This window comes from Sporothrix brasiliensis, assembly GCF_000820605.1.
Source record: "Sporothrix brasiliensis 5110 chromosome Unknown Cont15, whole genome shotgun sequence".
In the NCBI taxonomy this organism is placed as follows: domain Eukaryota; kingdom Fungi; phylum Ascomycota; class Sordariomycetes; order Ophiostomatales; family Ophiostomataceae; genus Sporothrix; species Sporothrix brasiliensis.
This window is the reverse complement of record NW_024467134.1, coordinates 2659114-2683114: the sequence shown is the minus strand read 5'-3', so window position 1 is coordinate 2683114 and position 24001 is coordinate 2659114. Positions and strand designations below refer to the sequence as shown.

The 24001-nt window shown below is 55.3% G+C and overlaps 7 protein-coding genes across 7 annotated transcripts; 3 read left to right on the top strand and 4 right to left on the bottom strand.

Annotated features, from left to right (window-relative positions):
* Positions 1 to 1284: 1284 nt before the first annotated feature.
* SPBR_05953 (oxidoreductase, 2OG-Fe(II) oxygenase family) lies at positions 1285 to 2596 on the top strand (the record flags this gene model as incomplete). The annotated part of the gene is made up of 3 exons (XM_040764215.1): positions 1285 to 1458; positions 1541 to 1686; positions 1837 to 2596. The coding sequence occupies 3 exons, from the start codon at positions 1285 to 1287 to the stop codon at positions 2594 to 2596; spliced, it is 1080 nt and encodes a 359-aa protein (XP_040622503.1).
* Positions 2597 to 3048: 452 nt separating this feature from the next.
* On the bottom strand, positions 3049 to 6497 carry SPBR_09197 (uncharacterized protein; the record flags this gene model as incomplete). The annotated part of the gene is made up of 2 exons (XM_040767323.1): positions 3049 to 6169; positions 6265 to 6497. The coding sequence occupies 2 exons, from the start codon at positions 6495 to 6497 to the stop codon at positions 3049 to 3051; spliced, it is 3354 nt and encodes a 1117-aa protein (XP_040622502.1).
* Positions 6498 to 9811: 3314 nt separating this feature from the next.
* On the top strand, positions 9812 to 11017 carry SPBR_05986 (uncharacterized protein; the record flags this gene model as incomplete). Its single annotated transcript, XM_040764248.1, has 3 exons — positions 9812 to 10124; positions 10764 to 10856; positions 10950 to 11017. 3 exons carry the CDS (start codon positions 9812 to 9814, stop codon positions 11015 to 11017), a joined length of 474 nt encoding a protein of 157 aa, XP_040622501.1.
* A 724-nt stretch (positions 11018 to 11741) lies between these two features.
* SPBR_06182 (uncharacterized protein) lies at positions 11742 to 12445 on the bottom strand (the record flags this gene model as incomplete). The annotated part of the gene is made up of 3 exons (XM_040764444.1): positions 11742 to 11870; positions 11943 to 12346; positions 12436 to 12445. 3 exons carry the CDS (start codon positions 12443 to 12445, stop codon positions 11742 to 11744), a joined length of 543 nt encoding a protein of 180 aa, XP_040622500.1.
* Positions 12446 to 18378: 5933 nt separating this feature from the next.
* Positions 18379 to 19320, bottom strand: SPBR_06108 (20S proteasome subunit alpha 1; the record flags this gene model as incomplete). The annotated part of the gene is made up of 3 exons (XM_040764370.1): positions 18379 to 19073; positions 19148 to 19210; positions 19314 to 19320. 3 exons carry the CDS (start codon positions 19318 to 19320, stop codon positions 18379 to 18381), a joined length of 765 nt encoding a protein of 254 aa, XP_040622499.1.
* An 898-nt stretch (positions 19321 to 20218) lies between these two features.
* On the top strand, positions 20219 to 21607 carry SPBR_05924 (uncharacterized protein; the record flags this gene model as incomplete). Its single annotated transcript, XM_040764187.1, has 1 exon — positions 20219 to 21607. One exon carries the CDS (start codon positions 20219 to 20221, stop codon positions 21605 to 21607), a length of 1389 nt encoding a protein of 462 aa, XP_040622498.1.
* A 711-nt stretch (positions 21608 to 22318) lies between these two features.
* On the bottom strand, positions 22319 to 24001 carry SPBR_05818 (sugar isomerase; the record flags this gene model as incomplete). The annotated part of the gene is made up of 1 exon (XM_040764081.1): positions 22319 to 24001. The coding sequence occupies one exon, from the start codon at positions 23999 to 24001 to the stop codon at positions 22319 to 22321; it is 1683 nt and encodes a 560-aa protein (XP_040622497.1).

Sequence of the window (24001 nt, the reverse complement as noted above, 5' to 3'; positions counted from 1 at the left end):
AGTTGTGTTGTCGAAAACAAAAGGATGATGGCGCTGTGGGGCGTTCTGCGTTTCGTAATAGATTTATTTATCGCGTAGGTGCGCTTTGAAGGAAGGAGAGAAGGAGCGACGTGGTGTTGAGAAAAGGAGAGGAAAAAGGAAAAGGAAAGGGCGACTGGCTGCTAGAAATGGGTGTCGAAAAGGGAAGGAAGGGGCTGCAAATTAGCTCGCCAGGCAGGAGCTGGGTGAGCAGGTCATCACGATGCCGAGTGACGGGGCTGACGATCCAGGAAACGAGTGCCAGTGAAGGGGTCTGGATAGAATTGTTGGGAGAGCGAAGCGAGTGACAGGCCAAAGAAAAAGTGCAAACGGCCAGCTCTGAATTGGCTGGTGATCTGTTGCCCTGATTTTTTTTTTCTTCTTTTTTTCCTTTTTTTTTCACCTGTGCTCGTGCCGGAAATGGGCGACGAGACAAGCGGCAGGAGCGACGAACCATCACCTGTAGATCGCCTCAGCGCACACTGGTCCTCGTACGAGACACCGCGTAATTCTGGCGAGAACACGTCCCGAGTCCAGAGCGAATCCAAAGGACTCCACCCGTTGCGCTCCAGCTTAGCTGCACGTGATCTGCCTCGATAACAGAGGGCTCAGTGTGTATGCCAATATGCGATATGTAGTAATACGGTTCTGACTGGTCGTTTTAAGTTGCCCAAACGGGAAGCAGCGCCCCAGTCGACTTGATGTGTAAGAACTGGGGCAAGTGCGCACAAAGTAGGCAAAGCAGAGTAAGTATATCAGTATCCAGCGGGCGAGAAGCCGGCGACTAAGCGGCTTGGCTTTGAGGGCCTGCCGAGCATTCTCATCGGATCCAATGCGACTCGTTTTGCCTAATTTTGATAGTCTTGTCTGGCGGCGCTTCTCTTGACTTACTTCACCTTTTTACCTCATTCGGAATGGCAGAACATGCTAAGGGTCCATCGAGGGGAACTTGGGCATGCTAAGCTCCAGGACGGGCAGCTCCGGGCTCCCCAGCGGATGAGCTGTGAGAGCGGCCGCAGTCTATCCATTGTACTTGTGAAGAGTGTTATCTTGTATCCATTGCATTGCCGCTACTACAGAAACGTCTGGGGCAAGAGCGCCTCGACGCCGTTGGGCCCTGTACAACTGTAACTTGACGTATAAGAGGAAAGAGATCGCCCGGGGGAGGAGCGCCCCGCCACAACTCGACAGCCTGACAACTTCCACCTTCAGAAAGAGCCCGTCCAATTCTATCTGCATTAAAGCCCAACAACCACAATCGTCGCCATGTCTGCTGCCCCGATTCCGGTCATTGACCTCACCGGTGCCGACGAGGGCGGTGCTGCCCGCGACGCCGTGGCCCGTGCTCTCGTCGAGGCTGCCGTCGAGCACGGCTTTGTGTACATTCGCAACACGGGGCTGGACATTCCAGCGTCGGCCATCAACGGCGCTTTTGACATTGTGCGTTCTCCAGTCCCAGCCGTGCAGTCGCGCATTGGCTGCCCGGCCCATTGCCGTTCGTCATCGCTAACCACTCTCCTAGTCTCGCAAGCTGTTCCAGCTGCCGGCCGAGGAGAAGGAGCCCTGCAAGATCCAGACCAACAACCGCGGCTGGACGGGCATGCACGTCGAGACGCTCGACCCCAAGACACAGCGGGTGCGTCCATCGTATAACTGGTGCCTGAGCACGTGTGTTCGTCTGCTAACTGCTACTGCTCATACAGGTCGGCGACACGAAAGAGTAAGGGAATCCTGAATTTCGCGGTGCACATGCGCCACTGCATGGCCGCAGCGTTTTTCATGCTAACACAGGCGTGTTTTTGCCTTCCTCCGACACAGGGCCTTCAACTTTGGCGAGTTTGTCGACGGCAAGGCCCAGCAGCCGCTGCCCCCGTCGCTCGCTTCGGACGAGCCGCAGATTGACGCCTTTTTCGACCTCTGCTACCGCCTCTGTCTGAAGCTCAACGACCTGCTGGGCATCGGCCTCGAGGTCAACCCGCCCGATTTCTTCACCGCCGCTCACCGCAAGGCGGCCGGCCCGTCGGGCAACACGCTGCGGCTGCTGTACTACCCGGCGCGTCAGGACACCGACGAGGACACCGACGGCGTCCGTGCGGGCGCGCACTCCGACTACGGTTCCATGACGCTGCTCTTCCGGCTGGCCGGCCAGGCGGGTCTGGAAATCAACACGCGCGACGGCAGCTGGGTCCCCGTGCCCGTGCTGCCCTCGGGCACGGGCGTCGAGACCGACGCCGCGCCTCCCATCCTCGTGAATATTGGCGACCTGCTGTCCTACTGGACGGGGGGGCTGCTGCGGAGCACCGTGCACCGTGTGATTTTCCCGCCGCCCGGTGTCGATAGCGCCAACGTGACCCCCGGCGAGAGCACCAAGGAGCCGCGGTACTCGATTGCCTTCTTCTGCCACCCCGCGGGCGCGAGCCCGCTGTCGGCAGTCCCTAGCAAGCGCGTAGCCGAGGCCGTGGCCGAGGCGAAGGGCAAGGGCAAGGCCATTGCGGCGCCCGACAGCACGATCATGACGGCGGACGAGCACCTGCAGATGCGCCTCCGCTCGACGTACCTGGATCTCTACGAAAAGTAGTACATGACCTTTGCATACGAGCCGCCGTTTTGTATATAAAAGATATTGTTTGGTTCCTGCTTCCTTTTCCTGCTTCCTTCACTGTGCCAGCATATCTCGGGGTATTTATGATGAGCTGTACTTTCGTATATTGTGTTCAGCAGCACCAATCGATTGCTGGCAAAATGCGGGAAAATATAGAGCAAACGTAAAACAGGTACAAGATTAGAGAGTCCCAGTATCTCAAAGGTGAAAAAAAACAAAAAAACACAAGAAGCCGGCCCACCCCAGATCCCAATTATATGCGAAACATAACAGAAGAAAGAAATCAAGCGCCATCGATACCACCGCCCACGTCGGCGGCCACTATGCGCATATCGTGGCTTAGCAATACATAGGAAAGCATTGGCTTTTGAAACAAATGCACACCCTTTCTTCCCCATCTCGACTCTCAAAGTTTCTGTTCGGAGACTTCAACGACCTTGGTGACGACGAGCACGGCCCGTCCCAATATCGATTCGACTCATCTCCTCCAAAAGAGCCATCTCCCCAGGGCCGCCATGCATGCCGCCACTTGTACTGTTGTCATTCCACGGCAGCGCTCTGGTTGCGGGTCCGGTGGGCATCAAAGCGCCGCTCATCACCGGGCTTCGGTCTCCACTGTCATCATAACCGTAGCTGCTGTTGCCTCTGAAGCTCCCGGTATGGGATGCCCCATTGTACTGGCTGCTACCGACGGGGACCTTGGCCGGAATAGGCGGCGCCGGGCTTCCAAAGCTAGTGCGGCCTGGGCTGCTGCCATACGTCGACGGTGCGTGGTTCTCGCTGGGATAGTCGAACGTGCTCGCGCGTCCCAGTGACCGTGGTGGCGTGAAACTGTCTTGCTGCTGGCGGGGATAGGTGAGCGGTGCGAGCGGAGTAGACCCCTGGGGTGAGCCTGAAGACAACGTGCCGCTACTCACCGAAATCGCGGCGACACTTTGGCGATTGGCCTTCTTCTGGAGACGGTTGCGTGCTGTCGGTGTGTATGTGGTTCCGGGATCGTCGGCTGAGCTGAATGTCACGCCTGAGCTGCCCATTGAGGACTGCGGCCGGCCGGCAATGCGTAGCTGCTTTCTCCCCGACGTCGGCGTCGAGTAGTCGGCCGGGGAAGCTGTGGCAGACGCAGGATTGCTCGGCTTTGGTTCGGGCTCCGGCGCCCATGATTCTACAGGAAGATGATCGGACGGGTCGATCTCGCGGCCGTCGTGTGCGATAATCTTGCCGTTGGCTTCATTGTAGTCCGGCCGGGCCAGGTCCTTGGATGCTGCCAGGGCCGGGTTCAGGGAGTCGTACGAGTCAGGACCGAACGGAATGCCGGACAAACGACGCTCACCCTCGGGCGAGGCAGCAGGAGGTGCCGGGCTGACCGACTTGCGCTTGATGGTGTGTTGCGGTTTCGGCGATGCGCCCTGAGCGTTGGCAACAACAGCTGGCGACGGAACGCCTGAAGAATACGGACCCGGGCTACGGTCATACCGGGGCTGTGGCGGTGTGCTGTACGACTGGGAGAATTGCGAGCGCTGCGGAGTACTGTACGTCTGGACCTGAGACCCTTTGTTATAGTCGTAGTCGAGACTGGCCGGCGATGGGTCTTCGAGCATTTGGCGGCCACGGGGAGGTGTTGCTTGTGGAGGCGCATCCATGGCAGATGTGTAGCGCCGCTGTTGCGGGGGCGGCTGCGGAAGCTGCGGCTCACGGCGGTCTTCACTATGGATACGGGACCGAAGTTCGAGGGCAAGCGAAGAAGGTACACCAGGAACAAGAGACGCAGGGACAGCAGGAAGCATATATGCGTCCGGATTGTCCCTGTGATGTGTAGCATCCGGCTCGTTGTGATTGCTCTGGTACGGGTCGTCCTGGCCATCGTATGAATCATACGACGACAAGACCGGATGCGTGGGAAGCGGGCTTGGGCTTCTCCGACCGTAATCGTGCGGAGTCATGGGAGACGGCGATCTGTGTACGTACTGGCCTGCATCGCTCTGGCGATGCTGTGACTGTGCGGACGAAGAGTAAAGAGGAGCCGGAGACGCCGAAAAGCTGGCTCGATGCGAGCCCAGATTCAGAGGTGCAGGGCTCGGCGCATTCTCGAATCCTTGCGACCCATAATCGTAGTTGGATTGCTCTTGGTGCGGTGGCTCCGGCTGTTGCTGCTGCGGAATTGGAGGAAGGGCGGGCCGGCTGCCGCTCTTACGGAAAGAAGATGACTCGTGAGTGTTGTCAAACTCACTCCCGTATTGTCCGTCGTAAGAGGCTCTATGAGAGAGGTTGCGCGGAGCCGGTGGCTGGTATGTCTGGTCGGGCAGGGGACCCGGCGACACGGGGCTCGCGTCCGCTGGCCGGTATGTGGGACGGCCTGGGTAGGCCACCGTGGAGACGGAGTGCCGGTGGGCCTCGTTCCTCAGCACTTCACGACGCATGGCGGGCATGCCATCTTTTTGTGTTGAGGAGTTGAAGCTGGTGCGGAACGAGCTGTCCGTACCCGGCGCTCCGCTGCTGTTGTTCCTACTGCGGTGAGCTGGCGGCGGCGGTGGGCGGTCGTCGGCCGGTTGCGCGTAGTTGGGGTCTTGGAACGAAGGCGGCATGGCGAGCGGTATGGAGTGTGCAGGAGCGCCGTCGAAATGGTACTCGCCAGAATCTTGTTGTTGTTGGTCGTACGATGGGTGCTGCTGATGCTGGTGGGCATTGTCCGGGGTGAAGTCGCGACTCCCGTACTGAGACCTGTCATGTGAGTGGCTGTGGGGGCTGTGGACGCTGTGGTGGGATTGCTGGCTTTGGTGCCCGTGGTGCTGCTGTTGTTGCACAGCAGGGGGGGTGCTTTCGTAACGAGTGCCGTCTCCCGCCAAGTATGGATCCCGGTCATGGTAGTCTTGGTACTGGCCTGCTGGTGTAACCGGCGCTGGCGAGTTGGCACTGCTGTTGTAGCTGTAGTTGTTGGCAGAGGGCAGCGGAGACTGGTTCGGTGTGTAGCTCTGACGCGGTGGTGTCTGCATATGCTGGGGCAGTTGTTGCTGCTGAACAAAGCCGGGCGATGGCACTGCAGCCGGCGCAGCAGCAGGGGCCGCTTGCGGTGTTGGTGCCGGGGGACCAGGGGAAGGCGCCGACTGTGCTGCTGGCTGTGGCTGGACTGGCGGCTGGACTGGCGGCTGGCCAGTGACTGGGTCAGACGGCAGAGGGCGCCGTTTGGGGCCAATGGGCGCCCGCGGGCCCATTGTGTTTGGTCCGCTGTTATCCGCCGTCGGCCGTCCCCGGGCACTCCCCGTGTTGGACGCTGCTGTCGTCGTAGGTGCAGAGACGGCAGCTGGGGCAGCTGGCTTGGGCTTGGGTCTGCTGTCGTAGTAGGTGATCTCAATGCGGATTTCGCCAGCGTACTTGCCACGGCAATTGAGAGACTGCCACTTGTCGCTCTGGCCGCCGCCGGCGACGAGAATGTCCCGCAGGTCGACCCAGTTCTCGCCAATCAGCTCGGTCTTCTTGTCGTCGCTGAAGACGGACAGTTTTAGCTGGTAGTAGTCTGGAGAGTCGTGGACGGTGAAGCGCAGCTCCTGGTCCCTGTGCAGCGTGTCAGCAAGAGCGGCATGGCCATAGGCAAATGGCAAATGGCAAATGCCACAGAATGGGGATGCTGGAAGCGGGAGCCAACGTACCATCTCGGGGTCTGGCCGCCACGAATATCTGTGTTGGTCTTCTTGGCCTCCTTGCCGAGGCGGGCCGCGCAGTACGGATCCTGCTTGCCAATGGTCTTGCGGTTTGGCAAGTTCTTGGCACGGTCGACGACCAGCACGAGGGTGCCAATGACGGGGCCGTCGACGCTGAGGTCGGAGAAGATGCCGGCAGTGTGTGCCCCGTTGAGCGGATTGGACTTTGACTTGGACGACATTGCGAGACGCGGGGAGGTGGAGGGGATTCGGGTTTGTTTACTTGCTGGCGGGCGGACGCATACGGAGGCAGAAGCGGCTTCGCGAGGGCCGCAGGCCGGCGTGTCTGTTTGTCGTCAAGGTGCAGCAAGCCGCTCGTTCACGCGGTTGTTTGGATTAGGGAGCCGACAACATGTGGTCGCAGTAGGTCGAGCTGGGTGTGATCTGAAGTGGTCTGGTTGAAGTCGTAAATGTCGAGTCAAAATAAACCATTGGAGAGAATGGCGTCAATCGCGTATAATAAAATCGGATAGAGAAAGACGACAATAAGAAAGGTGACAAAAAAGAACGAATCCCGAGGGGGAAAAACCTCCAAGCAGTCCTCGGAGAGAAAAGAGAGGCTCGCCGACAAGGAACGGAATGAAGACGAAGATGAAATGGTTGGAAGGCTACAGAATAGAAAGGAAACCAAAATAGTCGAGACGCAAAGCAAATGAGTCTTTGTTGACATCCTCGGGGAGGCGCTGCCTGTCCATCCTGCCTTGGACGAGTTAGCGCGGGACCGTGGGTAGCTCTTGCCATGCATGCGCGCCGGCCTGCCTATCAGGTGCGACTTAATCTTTTGTGGTTGGGCAAGAGGGAAGGTACCGCATGCGGCCAGATCTGCAGGGAAGGTACCTCGCGACTAGGATTGTCAGTGCCGTGCTCGTCTTCGAGAGGCTGGTGGGGCAGGCGCGCCCGAGAAGGGGAGGGGGCAAACCAGTGAGCTATTGTCAACAATAAAAAGCAGAGGCTGGCAACAGCGAACCAGGGGTTCCCATAGAAGGAGCGACAGGGGATCAGCGTGAATCGACAGCAACCGTTATTTTTGACATATGCACTGTAAATTTTTTGTGCATTGTATGACGACGTACCACCATACAAAATATACATACACCATAACTGGGATGTTTCGATACAATTGTTAACTGTTTACAGGGGTCTATGATGTAAAGCAGTCTTCGGATAGAATAATACCATACGTGAGCAGGAGGCAAGGAGTTCGTGAGCGGAAATCCCACTCCTTGAGAAATTGCAGAATATTGCCTTCTCCGTAGAGAATTATATGCTGCCAAACGGAGAACCGTTACCGGGCCATAGGCCGTCCCAGAGCCCCAAGCGCGAGACTGTACAGAAGTAAGAGCCGATGTGCGGGCCGCGGCCATCCACGAATAACGGCTGGCCACCTTGTTTCAAGTGTCCCTTGGTTTGGAGCGAACCGGGAGCCAACAATATGTGAGCCTTTTCTCGTCGTTAGGACAGCACCAATTGAATTCAATAGAGCGATGTTGCAGAGTCAATGCTGCTGTCGTTGTTGACAGTACGCGTTCCGTAGGGACAAAGCGCTCAGAGTGCGCCGATGGCGGTTCGATGTATGTTGTGATTGCTCGATCCTGGTTGGTTGTTGACTGTGATCTCCAGTATTATTTTCGATATTTTTACACTCTTTAGCGGCGTTGCTGGGGGCGTGGAGCTACAGCAAAAAGGGACCACACCCTACGAATACAGCCTGCGGGGTCTCACTGTGTCCAGGCAGCCGGATTCTTTCTACTTTTAATTTGTATTTATAACTTTTTGCGTTCTCCCCCGGCAAAGTCGACTTTGGCGGGCACAAAGTGTCGTATTTGGTGTGTGTCGTATTTTGTCGTCACCACAAGGCTTGGTAGACGAAAAGAGGAATAAAGGAGACAGAGAATAAAGGAGACACACGAAAATCTATGCGTTCTTCGATCAAGCTTACTATTGTGCCATGGCATTGACTTTGGCTTCATCGCAAACCCGGCGCTCCTGAACTGCCTCAACGGGTCAGAGCAATAATGTCAGCACGCGTAAGCTAGTTCGTCAACAGCGACAGGGAGGAGAGGGACTGTCTGCAGGCCGGCGAGACTGTGTATCCGTCCGTCTTCCGTCTCCGGCCTGGATCCGACTTTTGAAAGCTGCTATTTTTAACTTGGTTTTTGCTTTCGTAGACAGCGACCGCGTGGGGAAATCGTAGATGACGACTGTTGTTGGATTGGAATCCCTGCCGGGGAATTTTGGCGAGTGCCTATTTCTATTCTAAAATATTAGCAAGGGGCTTACCAATTGAGTTTGAACTGTACGTAGTGGTGTGCGGTGTTGCCTTGAGCCGAGACATGCTTGTAAGTGGAAGCCAGGCACAGTGGCCAGTTGGGAATATCAAGGGAAAGAAAAGGATGCAGGGGAAGAAAAGGACGAAAGGGAAGAAAAGTTTGAAATCGAGAATCTAACGAGAGACGAACGACTAAAGACCAGAGCGGTGTTTATCTGCTCAACGATCCAGATCCCGGTCATACTGAGCAGAATCCTGAATGGGCGGCCTCCCAGCCTTGGACTTTTCTGGGCGTCCATGACGATGGTGACGTTCAGAGGAAAGCGTGTCTTTTCCACACCAATCAGCCACCACAGAGCCGAGACGAAGACAAGAGCCTTGTTCGCTCACGGCCCCCATCCCGTGGTGTGTCCAACGGCTGTTGCTCGTTGCCCGTGCTCAAGCTCCCACTGTTCGTTCCATGTTTCTGCAGCAGATCTGTTTGTTAGCTCCACATGGAAAATGCCTTCGCTCATTGGCCTGCTCCCCGACATACCCCGTCCCACGGACGAGGGCCGGCACTCGTGGGCCGATTGAGGGTGGCCATGGCAGCTGAATAAAATAAAAAGGAGAACGTAGTTGCAAGCGATGCAAATGCTCCGAATGATCGAACGATCGCCCCGAGCGGTGGCTCCGTGGTTCGTGCCCTATTTTCGTTTGCGCAGGCACGGAGCGGCAGTCCCAGCTGAAAGGCTGCGTGTGGGGAGCCAATCAGGACGCAGCCCATACCACAGCGGTCGAGAAAGCCTTGCTCTCAGCCTCGGGAGGGTCCCGGCACTATGCAGCAAATGGGGCAGCGTCCTCGATGCAGGTACGGAGAAAGGGGAAAGGGGAAAGGGGAAAGGGGCCACGAAGCAAAATAATTCGGAAGGAACAATTGTAAGATAGATTTGTCGAGATGATGTCGTTTTGGTCCAGAAGTGGAAAGTGCAAAGAGAGGAAGGATCCCAGACGGCAATCGCCATTCTGGTTGGTCCCACCTTCCCAAACCCCCGTTGCAAACAAGGCTAGCGCGCCGCCTAATCCAGCCTCGTTCTTTCCCGCAGGTCGTGGCTGTCCCCTAAATCGAGGCAAACATCTTCAACCGCATTGAAACTCAACTCCCACCACACACCCCTTTTGGACACGTTCCCAACGCAAACGCATCCGCCCACATCCTCTCTCCCTACCGCTACGCTAATCCCAATCATGGGTCCAGACACGGCTGCACCCCCCGAGGACACGCCCCATCCAGCGGCCATCAACTACGTGCTTGGCTTCCTGCTCGTCGGCATTGCTTGGGGCTTCACGACGCCTTTTATTCGCAGAGCGGCGCGCGACCACAAGCCGCCACCGCACCCGCTGCTGGAGCGTGCCGACATCCAGGCCAGCACGGTGAAGCGGCGCGTGTACGGGGCCGTGTTTGCGGTGGTCGACCTGCTGCGCAACCCGCGCTACGCGGTGCCGCTGCTGCTCAACCTGACTGGCAGCGTGTGGTTTTTCCTGCTGATCGGCCAAGCGGGTAAGATACGTTTCGACCGTTCTGTTTTGGGTTGTTTGCGCCCCGTTCTCGTCCTGTATTACTGTGCTTTCCCGCTTCACCCTTTGCCGTTAGCCTCGTCTTGTCACGGCGCGGCGTATTCCGGAGGTCACGGTCCACCTGTTTCCTTTCCTTTTTCGACATGCTATCCAACCTGTTAGCGTCTTGTGTAACCTTTCGTCGTGGCGTCTGCACGTCTCCTTTTCTTCGTCGTCCTAGTCAAGGGTCAGATGCTTTCGGACTTGTTGTCTTCTGCTCTCGTCATTGTTGATTGGTGTTTGGTGGTCTGCTCCCCTTTTGTCCTCCTTTGCAAGCGTCACCTGCATGCGTCGTCCAGGTGCAACATTGGGTTGGGCGAACACGCTATGCAGTCTATATTCGTCCAGCCCTGTCCATCCCCACACACCATCCACACCTCTAACCTGCTCTTACCTTGTGATGCGTACCTGATACCTGATCTGCACTCGTTTTGCAACATGGCGCCTTTTTCTTTTTCTTTTTCTTGTTTTCCTTTTCCTTTTCCTGACGTCCCTCTTTTTATGGAGAACTAACACGTTTCCAATCCTCGCCAATGGCGCGCTGCGTCCGCCTTGGCCCTCTTTTTTGTGTGCTCCCCAACAGAACTAAGCTTGACCGTCCCTATCGTCAATACCTTGGCCTTCCTGTTCACCGTCATTGGCGAGTGGTGGGTTGAGAGCAAAGTGATCAGCCGTGGTACGTCCCCGATCGAGCGGCCTTTTCCGTTGTCCCCTGTCTCGTGCATTCAGCCTTTGTTCCACTAACACGTTTGTCCCCTCGCCAATCAAGATACGTGCATCGGCATGGCTCTGTCGCTGTGTGGTATCGCCTTGTGTGTTCATAGTAAGACGACGTGAAAATGTCGCAAATGTGTCTATTCGAAAGGAGGCCGCCAGTCCTGTATACAAGGCCCAACATATCGTCCCGTCGTCGGTGGTGTTGATGCGTTATACTGCGACTATATTCGTGAGATCTTTGTTATTATGTTGCCCGTGCCATGCTGTCCCTTTTGCTCTGTAGTCTCGTTTGCATGTTGCGAGGCGTTCTCGGTGTTTTTGGTAGTCTCTATTGGTGATGTTCCTTTTCTTATATTTGCCCCTATGATTGTGTATTCCGTTTCCGTGGTCGACCTCCGCACCAAGTATCTGCTCCAGGCAGATGAAGATGTATGCAGAATGTGGACCGATGTATGCCAAGTGGTGTATCCCTTTCCACCCAATAAGATCGAAGCAAGTATAAAAAAATATGAAACAAAATATAGGACCAGCAAAACGCGTAAAGGCACTGTACAAAAAATGGTATCTCTCAAAACAGATCAACAAGCTCTCTTTTCAAAAGCAAGCAGCCGTGAAAAGAAGAGAGGGAGGAAGTAGACATAAGGAATAAGGAAGACGAGCAGAAGAAAAGAAGAAAAAGTCGTGTCCTGTATATTTGTTTCGTCCGGTTCGCTTTTGTAGGAAATAGTCGTGTCAAACGGTCGTAGACAGCAAGCCAGTGCCTGTCGTGATATTAAGTGGTTTTGATTGTTGTGATCGGTGATTGGTGCCACCGTCGTCCATGTCGTCGTCAACGCCGCTGTCTTCACCGCCGAGAGCGGACCCAGCGCTGGACGGCTCGCAGGCTCGGGTCCTCGCTGACCCATCGGCCCATCTGGATGTCGGAGTTTTGAAGCTCGGCGTAGACCACCTCGTCGGTGATTTGAGCCAGTTCCTAGTCTGTCAGCGGACGATCGGGTCTGTACACCAGCGAGCGAAGCGAGGACAGCCAAAATAAGACACCTACAAGCCAGAGTTGCTCGTCACAGGCCCGCAGCTGGTCCTGGTGCTCGGCGGACGGCTTTTGGCCCTGCAGGATGGTGTTGCGCCACTCAACCCAGCGCTGGGCAGCGGCTTGGCGCAGATAGATCTTTTGGCCCTGGTGGCGGCGGGCGAGGGCGTCGAGGTGGACTTGCTGGAGCTCGGCTTTCGACTGCTCTTCGTGGCCGCCCTTGGTGGTCGGGACGTGGGTGTCGGCGCCCGTGTTCAGAATGTGCTGGCCGTCGACGGCGCACTGGCGGAGGGCGCGCCAGCCCTCGGTGTAGTAGTCTTCCTGGCTGGGCGGGTCGACGGGCGCAGCAGCAATAAAAAACTGGAGGTTGGTGAAGTCGGCCAGGAGCTCGGCGACGCGGGCGCGGCGGTACTCGTTGACTGGAGCGATTGCACAAAAGCAAACAGTATTAGGGCTGTGTCTCGGGGAGGGAGAGATACTGCGAGAAAGAAGGAAAGGCGGGACTCACGGCCGTCCATTGTGACGGGACAATGTGTAGGTGCGCACGTGTCGTGTGATGTCGAGGATCGCGACGGGATACGTGAGGCCGTTGGAGGCTGTCTGATGCTGCCGATGTCGAAAGGGGAGATGGGAAACGGATAGAAGAGGTGCGGGTGGCAAGAGGAAGGGGGCTGTTGTTCTTTTATCTTGGATGAGGCCGGTTCTTCGCTTCTTCGCCAAGGTGTAGCAAGATGCAGTGATCCTGGAGAAGACGTCTGTTGAGAGATTGATATCAAATAGGTGAGGCAGCCGTTGAAGTGGAGGAGGCAAATGGAGACAGGTGGGGGCGCCACGACGGATGTCGAGCGTGTTGCAAGAAGGGGGTGTATGGAAAGGGGTGTGGTACGAAAAAGAAACGAAGAAAGGGGTGCAGACAAAGCCGACCAGCGACTCGTTATTTTAGGAGGATTGTGCACTTCTGGGTACGACAGACTTGGTAGATGGTATGCCAGAAGGACGTGGGCAAGGCAGACGCAATCTGGAGACGGAAGGGCGGGAAATAAAGCAAATCAAAAAATGGCGAGGGCCCAAGAATCAAAATTTGCAGCTGTTTGATTATGGTGATGAAGGGCTCTGGTTGGTCGAGACATGTGATGACAGCCCTGCCCATCTGTAGTTATGCAGATGTTTTGGTCTGATTTTTGGTCTTATTCTTGGACCGTTTTTTGGTCGGTTCTTTTCACAGTTGTTTCTGAATGCCTGCTTCGGAGTGCGTGAAAAAAAGGCGTCCGAGTGAGCGTGGCTCTCCTGTCTAGCGCAAAGTCGTCTTCCGAAACAGGATTCCTAGAAAGACCGAAAACACCAGACAGAAAATAGAAGACAGAAGAACGCGCGCGTAAGGCTGGATGGCTCAACCGGCTGCTCTTGTCTTGGGTTTTCTTTTTCTTCTTTTTATTGCCTTGTTGCCCTTGTTGAGGAACGCCGCGAGCGGGCACTAGGAAAGAGAGTGGAAAAACGAGCAAGGAGCTTGCAATGGACCGTGATAGGACGAGGGTGAAAGGAGAAGGTAGGGATAGGCGTGCGTGATGGACGACGTACATGCCCCTATTCCTGTTTTGATGAAGCTCAGGCGGGAGACGGAGGAAGCCACCGGTGCGGGAAGGTATCTTGGCAGCCAAACAAGGCTTCGGACGAAGGTGTGGATAGATACAAGAAGTAAAGTAGACGAAAAATGGAAGAAAAAGGAAAACAGAAAATGGAGATATAATAAGAATAACGAAAAGGAGCCGAGCAGGGGTAAAAAAGTCGAGAAGGGGTGTGCGGTGGAGAGGGAGGCGTGTTAATGTCAGAGCTGGGGAGCTCCTCAGAGCTCTCCGTAATAGGTTGGCTTTGGAGCTTGAGACGACTTTGGTGGAGAGATACGTGAAAAAGAAAGAAAATAAGAAACAGATAAATGACAGGTAAACAAGAAAATAAGTAATCAACAGAGAATGAGAAGCAAAAGGAGGAAAGTCACCCAGAAACCAAAGTCAGCCATAAAGAGAAATCTAGACGATGTATGTCCGTCCAACACGCCAAATGAAAGCTCTTCTGGCAGGAAAGCCTCTATATACAATCCTGAATTTAGCTCCCCGACCCCAAGCCGTTTCCTGGAAAACACGTAGCAAAGGCTCTAGTTTAACCCCAGTGGCCAAGTCGGCCAATTGTCACCAATCCAATAAACGTTAGAGGAGAGGAAGCGTTCGCACGAGACCGACCTGGCGATCAATCGGATTTCGAGAGGTCGGTTGACCGTGGTCTGTGAGTCGTGTAAATACACACCACGTTTATGTACACGTCCCTCCATTTTCCATGTGTTCTCTTCTAGATTTCCTCTTCCAGCTTCGTTCCTCTTCCCCGTCTCCACGTTGTACGGCCTCGTTAAGCACCGGCATATCATACCACGGCATGGGCATGTCCTTCTTTGTGTACCTCGTCCCTAACATGATGTTTGTCCCCAAGCAGGATATTCTCTCACACAAGAATCCGAGCTTTTAAAATTGCGGCGGTGGCAAATAAAATAAAGAAAGAAATCCAAAGCACACTTGTATATTTGGGTGAATAGATGGAACGAGGCCGGACGTGTCTGAGACATGGCGACCTTGCAGCTACAATAACGAAGCCAATGAAATTAGAGGACTGGGAGAGAATAAGCAGGTGCTATTGTGTAAAAGGTAGGAAGGGATAAGAGGCGGGAGGGGCAGGGGGTCAGGAATAAAAATGGAAACAGAATAGAGGAGGAAAGAGACAAAGGATGTAGACGGATATACGAGTTCGGTTCAAGAAGGTCCTCCTCTTTTTGGAAGGGGTTGCTTTGCGCCCTTAGCTCTTGGCTGGTCGATATAAGCTATGCAACGAGGGGCAGCAGCCCAAGGGGATAAAACGGGTTGCTTGTATCCAATACCACGGGGATGTGAGAGGATGATATTGTATTTTTGGATATTTTTTTTCTCTGTCTTTAATCCTGTTGTTTTATGTGAGTCCCTTCTGCACCCCTCCTAATGTCATGCGTCAACTATATCCTGCATATCAGGTCAATTGTTTGTTTTACTTGGGATTAGTTGTCTTTGCAAGACAAAATAAATCTCCTGGGGAAGGAAGAAGGAGCAGCAGCTGGCACTTGCACCCACTAAATGTTGACGACGAACCTTGGTTTAGACTATGGAAAGAGCCGAGAAATAAGGAAACCGTGAGGGAAAATAGATAAAACATATCAAAAAAAATCAAACGAGGTTAGTAAAAACCCGTCAAACGCAAAGGTAACATTGAAGCTTGCAAGTCGCAAGAACAAAAGCCACAGTCAGCGATACTGACAAAATGACAAACCAATTAAAATCAATTTTTATAATTGTTAAACTCGACATTGTCTTCTTGTGCCAGATCACACTTTGCCGTTGTGGGTTCTCTTCGGATGAGAGAAGTAAAATCAAAACAGAGAGTTCACGAGTACAAGAAACTTGTAACCTACAAGTCCGTGCTTCAAAAAAAGCCCGGCCGTGTTGACTTGACCAATGGCGCACCAGAGGAGGGCTCCAATGACAGAGCAGATGGTGATCGGGCCTACTAGCACAGAGCTGAAGAGGGGCCGCGCATTTCCACTCAAAACGCTAAAACGCCAGCAAAAACCGCATCCTCACCTTTCGGTGGAGGTCTCTGATATGCACTCGAAGACTCGATATGCATGGCCCTTCAGACGACAACTGCCGATGCCCTTGTTGTCAGGCCCGTTGCAATGTATTATCAAAAGAACGACGATGCGGCTAAAGAAAATATCTCTTTTCTTTTCCTGGCCCTGTTTGGCTCCCTCCGAGCATCTTTGGATGACGATCATATTTCTTGGCAGCGGTAGTACGAGGAACAATAACAAAGATGCAACAAGAAGACATGATGCGGAAGGACTGCAAACAAAGTGGTGCAACTACGAAAATCGTCGCGAAACAATACCAGAAAAGCACGTCAAATGCGTCCAAACCCACCGACAATGCCTACCGGAGAAATAAGAGCAGGCTCTCTCCAGCCCGAGTTGACAACCAGACAGCGCTGAACTCGCCCAAAACGGCAAGAGCAAATGGGCGCAGTACGTTGCACCGGGCCGTCCTAGCCTATCACGGGTGATCCCAGCTCGACGGACGAGAAAGAGCCAGTGGAGGGCCATGCAAGGTTGTGGGGCCCCCTTGTTTCCCTCTTTTTGGTTCTCGTTCTTTGAGCTGCAGTTCGTCCCTTCCGGATGTTGGTGGCGGTCGGTCGTACCTGCTACCATCCTTCCAAAGCTTTCAGTGTGTCCCGAAATGGTTCTTTCCTGCCTCATGCCTTTGCTCGTGCCTTCCTCAGCTTGAAGGCGTTCCTGCGCTTGCATGGCAAGTTGGTCTGCCTTGTGCGATTCCGAAATAGGACATATCTGATAATGCGTCACGTTGGATTGGGCCCGTGATGCACGGCGTCCGTTTCGTTTCGTCCCCCACATTATTATGACGTATTTTCTACGTATTTTTGCCGTCTCATAAACTCTTCCAATTCTCCTAATCCGTGCTTTGCATACATTTGTGTGTATGGTGCAGAGTAGAAAAGTATGGGGAAACAAGCCGAATGCTTCACAATTTCGGCGAGGAAGGGGCGACTGACAACACAGACACCCTCCCCACTACCACCTCAGTTGTTCTTCACCCCCCCTCCCCTAACTCCTGCCTTGTTTTCGCCTCCCCGTTGCCAACCGCTGTTAGTACACTGCAGTACACTGTATGCAGTCGTCTCAGTGGTCGCCCTACAGGGCGAATAATATCACGTTCTCGAACCCAGTTATGCTTTTTAATGTCAATCCCTACAAAAGGAAACAAGGGACGAGCACAAACCACAATTACACAACGTTCTGTTTCAAACGGCCAACTCAACAGATTCGGGGGCGAAGCCCTGGGGAGGCAACTTAAGGCTGTTAGAGGAGAGAGGATACAACATAGTCCAACCAGGGGGGGTAAGCCAAGTTACGGCACACTAAAGAACATCTTTTCGTGGTTGTGGGAAGTTGAACAGTTTCTTTCCTTTCTACGTTAATTAATTAATTTTTATCTTTTTTTTATTTTTTAAAAAAGAGAGAAAACTATTGACAAAGAAAACAGTAACTGGGAAGTTATTATGTGCTTATGTTTAAGGTTTTGTTATTATAATTTCGGGCTACAATATTTTGCTCACATGCAAATCAACATGCTGCTTTCTGGTAAACATCGCCAGCAAACAACAAATGATAACGAAACATATACATCCGCAATTGAACATGACGTCTTGAAGCAGGACGGATTAGGAAACAGAGGACATGCATGCCCGGACCTTACATTCCCTTAACCCCCCGTATATCCATTTTTGTGGACTCGCTGGTTCCGCGTGAAACAGTCTTTCAGCTCGTCCCGACAGACAGAGCCGGCTGAACGGTGGACGGGATGGATGGGATGGATGGGTCTGATGGGGCCCTGCACGTAAGAACCTCGTTTTTCCTTCTCTCTGTTTTTCTTTCCTTCCTTGGCTTCTTCGATGTGGGCTTCTCCTGGTGCCCATCCCACGCCCTCCCTCCCGGGTGCCAGCCTCTCCGTGGCCTAGCGCCACATGCACAACCGACCCCTGGATGGCCTCCACATCAACGTCGAGGCACCATGTTGACCTCTGGTTGGATGGTCCTGCTTCTTCTGCTGCAGTAAATGATCTCAGGCTACTGCACGGAAGCATAACAACCGAAGGACGAAAGCGAGCCGAAAGCACAAAGTAGATTTGCTTTTTCTGAGTTGGCTTCTTCTTTTTTCTGTCGTTTTATTTTATTTTACTTTTTTTGTTGGACCTACAACATACAGCATGGCTAGTTCTTGGTCCAAAGAACCGCTTGGCAGCAGTGTGCGATGATTTTTAGGGATGGAGAGGGCCACGGCGGGAGGTGATGCGACCGGAGAAGGGGCTCGATATGCATACCATCCAAGACGAGCAAATGCCAGGATAATGCCACATAAAAGACTAGTCAACTACAAAAGGATGGATGCAGGATCGGATCCAGTCCCTTGCGACGATCGCGGCATGTCCGATGGAATGGTTGGCCGGGATGAAGCCGACCAATCACCCATATTTTTGGAATCGAACCTTCCATTTTCTTTTGCCGTTCCTGTCCTGCCAAGCTCTGCCAGATGTCGAGTCGTTTGTGAAAGACAGGGTGCGGGCATTGGCCGACTTGTTCGTGCGGAGCGTTTTTGCTGTTCGCTTAGAAATCTGTGTTGTACATTTGCGATGCTAATGGTCTTGTTATTCGCGCATTTCCATGCCTTCCTGTCGGATCGCCGGTCCCACACGCGGACGCACACACCATACACTCTGGCGTGCGCACGCCAACCGACGTCGACTCGCTCGTCTTTATTGCCGCCGCTGCCGCCACACACTTCGGAAACAAGGCGCTCGCGCTTTAGTCCTTCTCTGCAATCGCCTGTAACCGCTCGTCAATCTCCTCCTCCGTCAGCGTCCGGAAGCCCGGGTACGTGCCCTCGGCGCCGTTGGCATGCGGGCCGCCCACGATGCCAATCTCAATCTCCGTCTTCTTAAAGTCCATGCTCAGGACCGTGCTCAGCGTCGTGATGGCCAGCTCCACGACGTCCTCCCATGTGCCCTCGGCGTGGTCCTTGTTCTTGAGCTTCTTCTCCAGGTGGTTCAGCGCCTCCTGCTGCTTGGGCCCTGCCGCCGTGCCCTTGTAGCCCGTGTAGTAGCCTGCCGGGTCGCACTTGAACAGCTGCGGCCCCACCTCCGCGTCGAGCGAGATCAGCGTCGCCGCCACCCCGTACGGCCGCATGTACGCACGCTGCGTGTACACCTGGCTGATGTTGGCCAGGCGCTTGGCCAGCACGTCGCAGGGCATCTCGTAGCCGTACTTGTACCGGTACTCGGCCGCCTCGCCCTGCGCACGCTGCGCAAACGCGCGGGCGTCGGCTATGGAGCCCGTCATGACGCAGCCGACGGACGGCGAGATCTGGAAGATGTGGGACACGGACGCCGGATCGATGAGCTTGTCCGGGACCTTCTTCTGCGACAGAATTACTGCGCAGTCCTTGCCGCGCACGCCCACCGCCATGATGTTGGCGGCCGTGATGGCCTTGAATGCATATTCTAGAGACACAGACAGGTCAGTATGGTGGGTGGCTCGCCATCGACGGCAGGACGGAAAGAGATCGCTGTCGTACCGACTTGGTAGAGTCGCCCCTGCTCGGAGAAGATGGTAATGTGCCGATCGAAGCCCGCGCTGCCTGTGGTCCTGTTAGCTAGCTGCACCTGCGTTTGTGTGCCCTCCAATGAAGCACGTCACGGGACAAGCGCAATGCGAGATCGAGACTGAAGGTCCAGCCATACCAGACATGGTGACACGCGGATTGAGGCGACCTCAAGAGCTTCCTCTCTTCTTCGTACGGGGATTCGCGGAGACGAGGACGGAGGCCGCACAGAAACGGCAAACCGAATTCGAATGGGATGTGCTCGTCAGATGGATAGATTGATGGACAAAAACAGGAAAGGTGCAAAGAAAAATCGTGTGCTTGCTACTTTGGCGATGCAATGGTGGTGGCGGATGTGTAGATGACGATAGAGGTGGCTAGGCTGCTGAGAGGCTGAGCTGGATAGGGAGAGCTTCGTTTTCCCGCTTGCTCCTGCCGCCAGACGACACTCAATGCTGCGACGCGTTGGCAAGGAGCTTGCCTAGAGGCAAGTGCTGCTAGAACGGGGCAGGAAGCATGCTTGGCCCGTGCGTCCAGTTCCAGAGGGAGCTTGCAGGGAACCGGAGAATTGAATATTCCGAATCACGTGAAAAGTCACGGCGGTGGACTGATCTGCAAAGTTCCCGCCCAATCGTCTTATCGATAAGGGACCCGCTAAAAAGATCCTAGTTTTTCTCCTTCCTGCCTCTGTACTATTTACATTGATGCCAGACGCAACGACGAGAGCGGCGAACAAGCAGAAGGGCGACGGAGCTTAAGGCGACGACACTTTGGAATTGCATATACATTGTATATCTGCCTTTCATTGTTTATGAGCCAATTGCTTCCTTGTGGAACGCACAACGCCGCACACTGCCGACCGACTGCCGTCAGGAAACGACGCCTGTTGACGATAATCATATTCTCTCATTTCTTGGGTTCTGTCTGCACTTTTTGCATTTTCCTTCTCCAGACCGTCAGACGTCCCCTGCTCTACTTTGTATTTTGTTAAAAAGGCGCTGCCTTCGCATACTTCCAACGTTGCATACAACCCCCACCTCTGCCATGCCGTACCCAACGACTGCGCCAGCCCAGCGCGTGCCGGCCTGGAAACGGTTGGGCCTCAAGCTCAAAGGGTCGGACGGCAATCCTGCCTCGCCCGCTGCCACGACTGCCGTACCACCACCACCGCCTCCTCCTTCGTCCTTCTCTGGCTCCACACGCCCGCCATACCAATCATCGCCCTCCTCCTACTCCCAGACCAACACACCCAGCAAGCGGAAAGAGCCGCCTGCGTCGGCCCTCGCGTCGTCCGCCGCCAAACGCCAAAAGTCCGTCTCATTCGCCGAGGGCGGCACCGCCAACAAGACGAACGGCGAGGCTGCACTCAAGAAAGCCAAGAAGGCCAAGAAGGCCAAAAAGAAGAAGGCCGCGCCCAATCCGGCCAACAAGGAGCCGTCCAACCTCGACCGCGAACTCGAGTACCTGCAGCAGTGGAAGACGGCACGGGACGCGTGGAAGTTCAACAAGAACCACCAGACGCTGCTGATCAAGTACGTTTTTGCGGGCGGCAGCAACAACGCGGGCATTCCGACATCGCACATTGACATCTTTTACGACTACATCCGCTCGCTGCAAGGCGCCGTCCGGACACGGCTTCGCGACGAGGCGACCAGCATTTGCAAGATGGACGACGTGGCAGACAACACAATAGATGCGCCACGCACCAGCACTAGCACGTCAACAAAAGCGACAACGACAGCGGCGACAGGAGAGGCGACGCCGAAAAAGGCAAAGACGGAGGCCGAAGCGGCGGCCGAAGCCGAGTATGCCAAGATTGTGGCCGGCTTCCGGGACCAGGCCGCCAGTGGCGCCGTCAATGGCAACGGCAAGCGGCTCCGGCGTCTCAGCGAGGTGGACTATGTCCTTCGGTTTGCCGACCCGGTGCTGCAGAAGCGGCTGGTGCGGCGTATTCGGGCTGAGAACGTTGCGAATGAGCTGAGCAGTGAGGAGGACGGCGAGGCGGCGACCGCAGCAGCAGCAGCAGCAGCGTCAATACCCAAGGCGGCGCAGTCTGGCTCTACCTCGGATGTCCCGAGCGCCTCGTACCTGTCGTCGTCTTCAGCAACGACATCCGGCGGCGACGACAAGCGTGTGAAGCTCAACGATGGCTCGGCGCAGAAGCCGAAACGGAGCCGAAAGCAGCGCACGGCTGTTGACTCCAGCTCGGACGACTCGGACTCGGACTCAGACACGGACTCGGATTCCGACTCGGGCGACGATGGCGACGGTGCAAAGGTTGGAGGCGGCGCCGATTCGCCGAGTGACACATCCGACGACTCGTCCGACGAGATGGTGCCTTTATCCATGGCGAATGGTGCACAAACATCATCGTCTTCGTCAAGCAGCAGCTCACCGGCGTCTGCGTCTGATTCTGACTCGGATTCCGACTAGAAGTTGGATAGAGACAAAGTAACCGGCGTACAGACACTGTCAACAGAACGTGTGACCGATTCTGAGTCAATCATCTCTAGCGACAATTCATAGCGTTACCATGGTAAACGATGCTGTTTTATTTTGTTTTATTTATGCCAGCCATTTGGTTCAGCTCATGCAGTCCTTCATCATGGGAGTACATGGAGCAATGGGAATTGACTTATTTCAATTACGAGGCGGCAACATCGAAGTAATGATGGATAACTGTAAAACGCTCCGTATGACGGACCGGAAATTGACTATGAGATGCCATTGTGTGTTGGCTGTACGTCTATGTTCCCGTGACATATAAACATAAATAATAACCAAAGAGCAAGTCCTGTAAACGCCCAAATCAAGGTCTACGAGAGACTGTAAATGCGGTGATGAGATGTGTATAAAAGCAAAAAGCCACCCGTTCCCGGGACTTATCTCCGGGATCTTCGCTTGATGTGGGCAAGGCGAAAGTATGATTCCAAATCCAAATACGCACATGACCAGTAAATCGTAACGGGAAGAGAAGAGCATTGCCTCCCATGAAACCAACAAGATGCAACATCATTAACAAAACAAGAACAAGTCAATCAACAACAACAAAAAACAAAATGAAAAAAAGGAAAGAAAAAAAAAAACAGAAAAGGCTCGCCAGTGCCGTTGACCTGGCGCAACCTCTTGTCCAGCACAAACAAATCATGCACGCACATCGCCATACGCTTTGAGCAGGTCCTGGAGCTCCAGGACGCCAGCGACTTCACCGTTGTCAATGACGGCGACGACAGCATCGGCCGCCGCCACGCCTTCCTCGCTGGCACTCGCGTCGGCAACGGCCCGCAGCCACTCCGCAGCTTTGCGCACCTTTGTGTCAGCGGCCACAGCAACAAAATCAGGCCGGCCAATGACAAGACCGGGCACCTCGTGCACAGGGCGGGCCAGGTCGGCGGACCGCAGGGCCCGGATGCGGCTCGGCGGGGCAATGCTCTCGAGGTTGCTGTCGTCGCTGTTCGTGCCGGCCGTCGTCACCACACGCACCCAGCCATTGGCCGAGCTGTAGCCGGCGCGCAGCACGTCGGCGCAGTCGGGCTGGGAGTGCACAATGGGAATGTCCCGCCACGGTACGGCCAGGTTGCGGATGGTGTCGTTTTGTTGTTGTTTTTGCTGCTGCTGCTGTAGGTGAGAGTTGGCGGCGGCATCCGGATGCTGAAAGGCGGCACCTATGGCACCGCCAGGGTGGTTGCGGCGAAACACAGACTCTGTCGACGGGTGCAGCTCCGTGCTCGTGACAATCGCCAACGCATCGCCGACGGCCAATGCCGTGGTCGTGCTGGCGGTGGGCGCGGCCACGCCAAAGGACACCTTCTCCTCGACAGGAATGGGCGCCGGCAGCAGGATGGCGGCCGCAGCAGGAGAGCCACTGCCGGGGATGCCGCCGCTGGCTCTGGCACCGGACTGCAGGGTGTTGCGGTGGCGGACCAGCTCGCAGGTCTCGGCGGTGACGTGGGACGTCAAGATGATTAGCGGCAGGGCGGGATCGATGTGCGGAAGGAGGGTGACGAGCTCCTGTGTCTTACCCGAGTAGGTGATGAACAGAAGGGCGTCGTGTGGCCGGATGTGGCCGAGGTCGCCATGCAACGCCTCGGTCGGATGCAAGAAGGAGGCCGGCACAGCTAGACTGTTGAATGTGGCCACCAGCTTCTTGCCAATGTGGCCCGACTTGCCGACGCCGACGACCACCAACTTCCCTGGTGGCTGCGAGGTCTGCGTGCGCACAATGGCCTCAACAGCCTGGTGGAAGCCGTCCTGCGCCGCCGGTGATGTGGCGTACAGCTGGGCAACAGACTGCAGGGCGGTTGCCTCTGTGGAAAGGACATGCACGGCGCCGGCCAGGCGTGCAGTGGCCGACGATGCTGGTGCCTTGCCGGACACAGAAGCAGAGGCGGACGAAGAGGCTACCGGCGAGGTCGCAGCCGTAGTGACGCTCAGGCAGGTGGAGGAGACATTTGGCGACAGGACACAAGGAGACAACTCGGGCGAGTCTGTTGCCGAGGCTGGCGCTGTGGCCGGCGGTGATGAGAGAGCGGTGTCGTCGTGCACGCCCGCGGCCGTCGTATTGTTGGGGGACGAAGACGGCCCGGCGGCCAATGCTGGTGGGGCAGCAGATGCTGAGGCCGCAACCGCGACAGGGGATGTGATGGTAACGCTGTCGACAGCATCGAGCGACAGGTCCTCAATCGGGCTGCAAAGGTCTTCCTCGTTCCCCGGCGTCACAGGGGAGGGCGGCGAGGGCGGTGGAACTGCCGGGAAGGCAGAGGTCCCGAGCAAGTAGACGGCGCTCGTCTGGACCGGCCCGCTGCAGCGCTCGACTCGCTCGCCCAT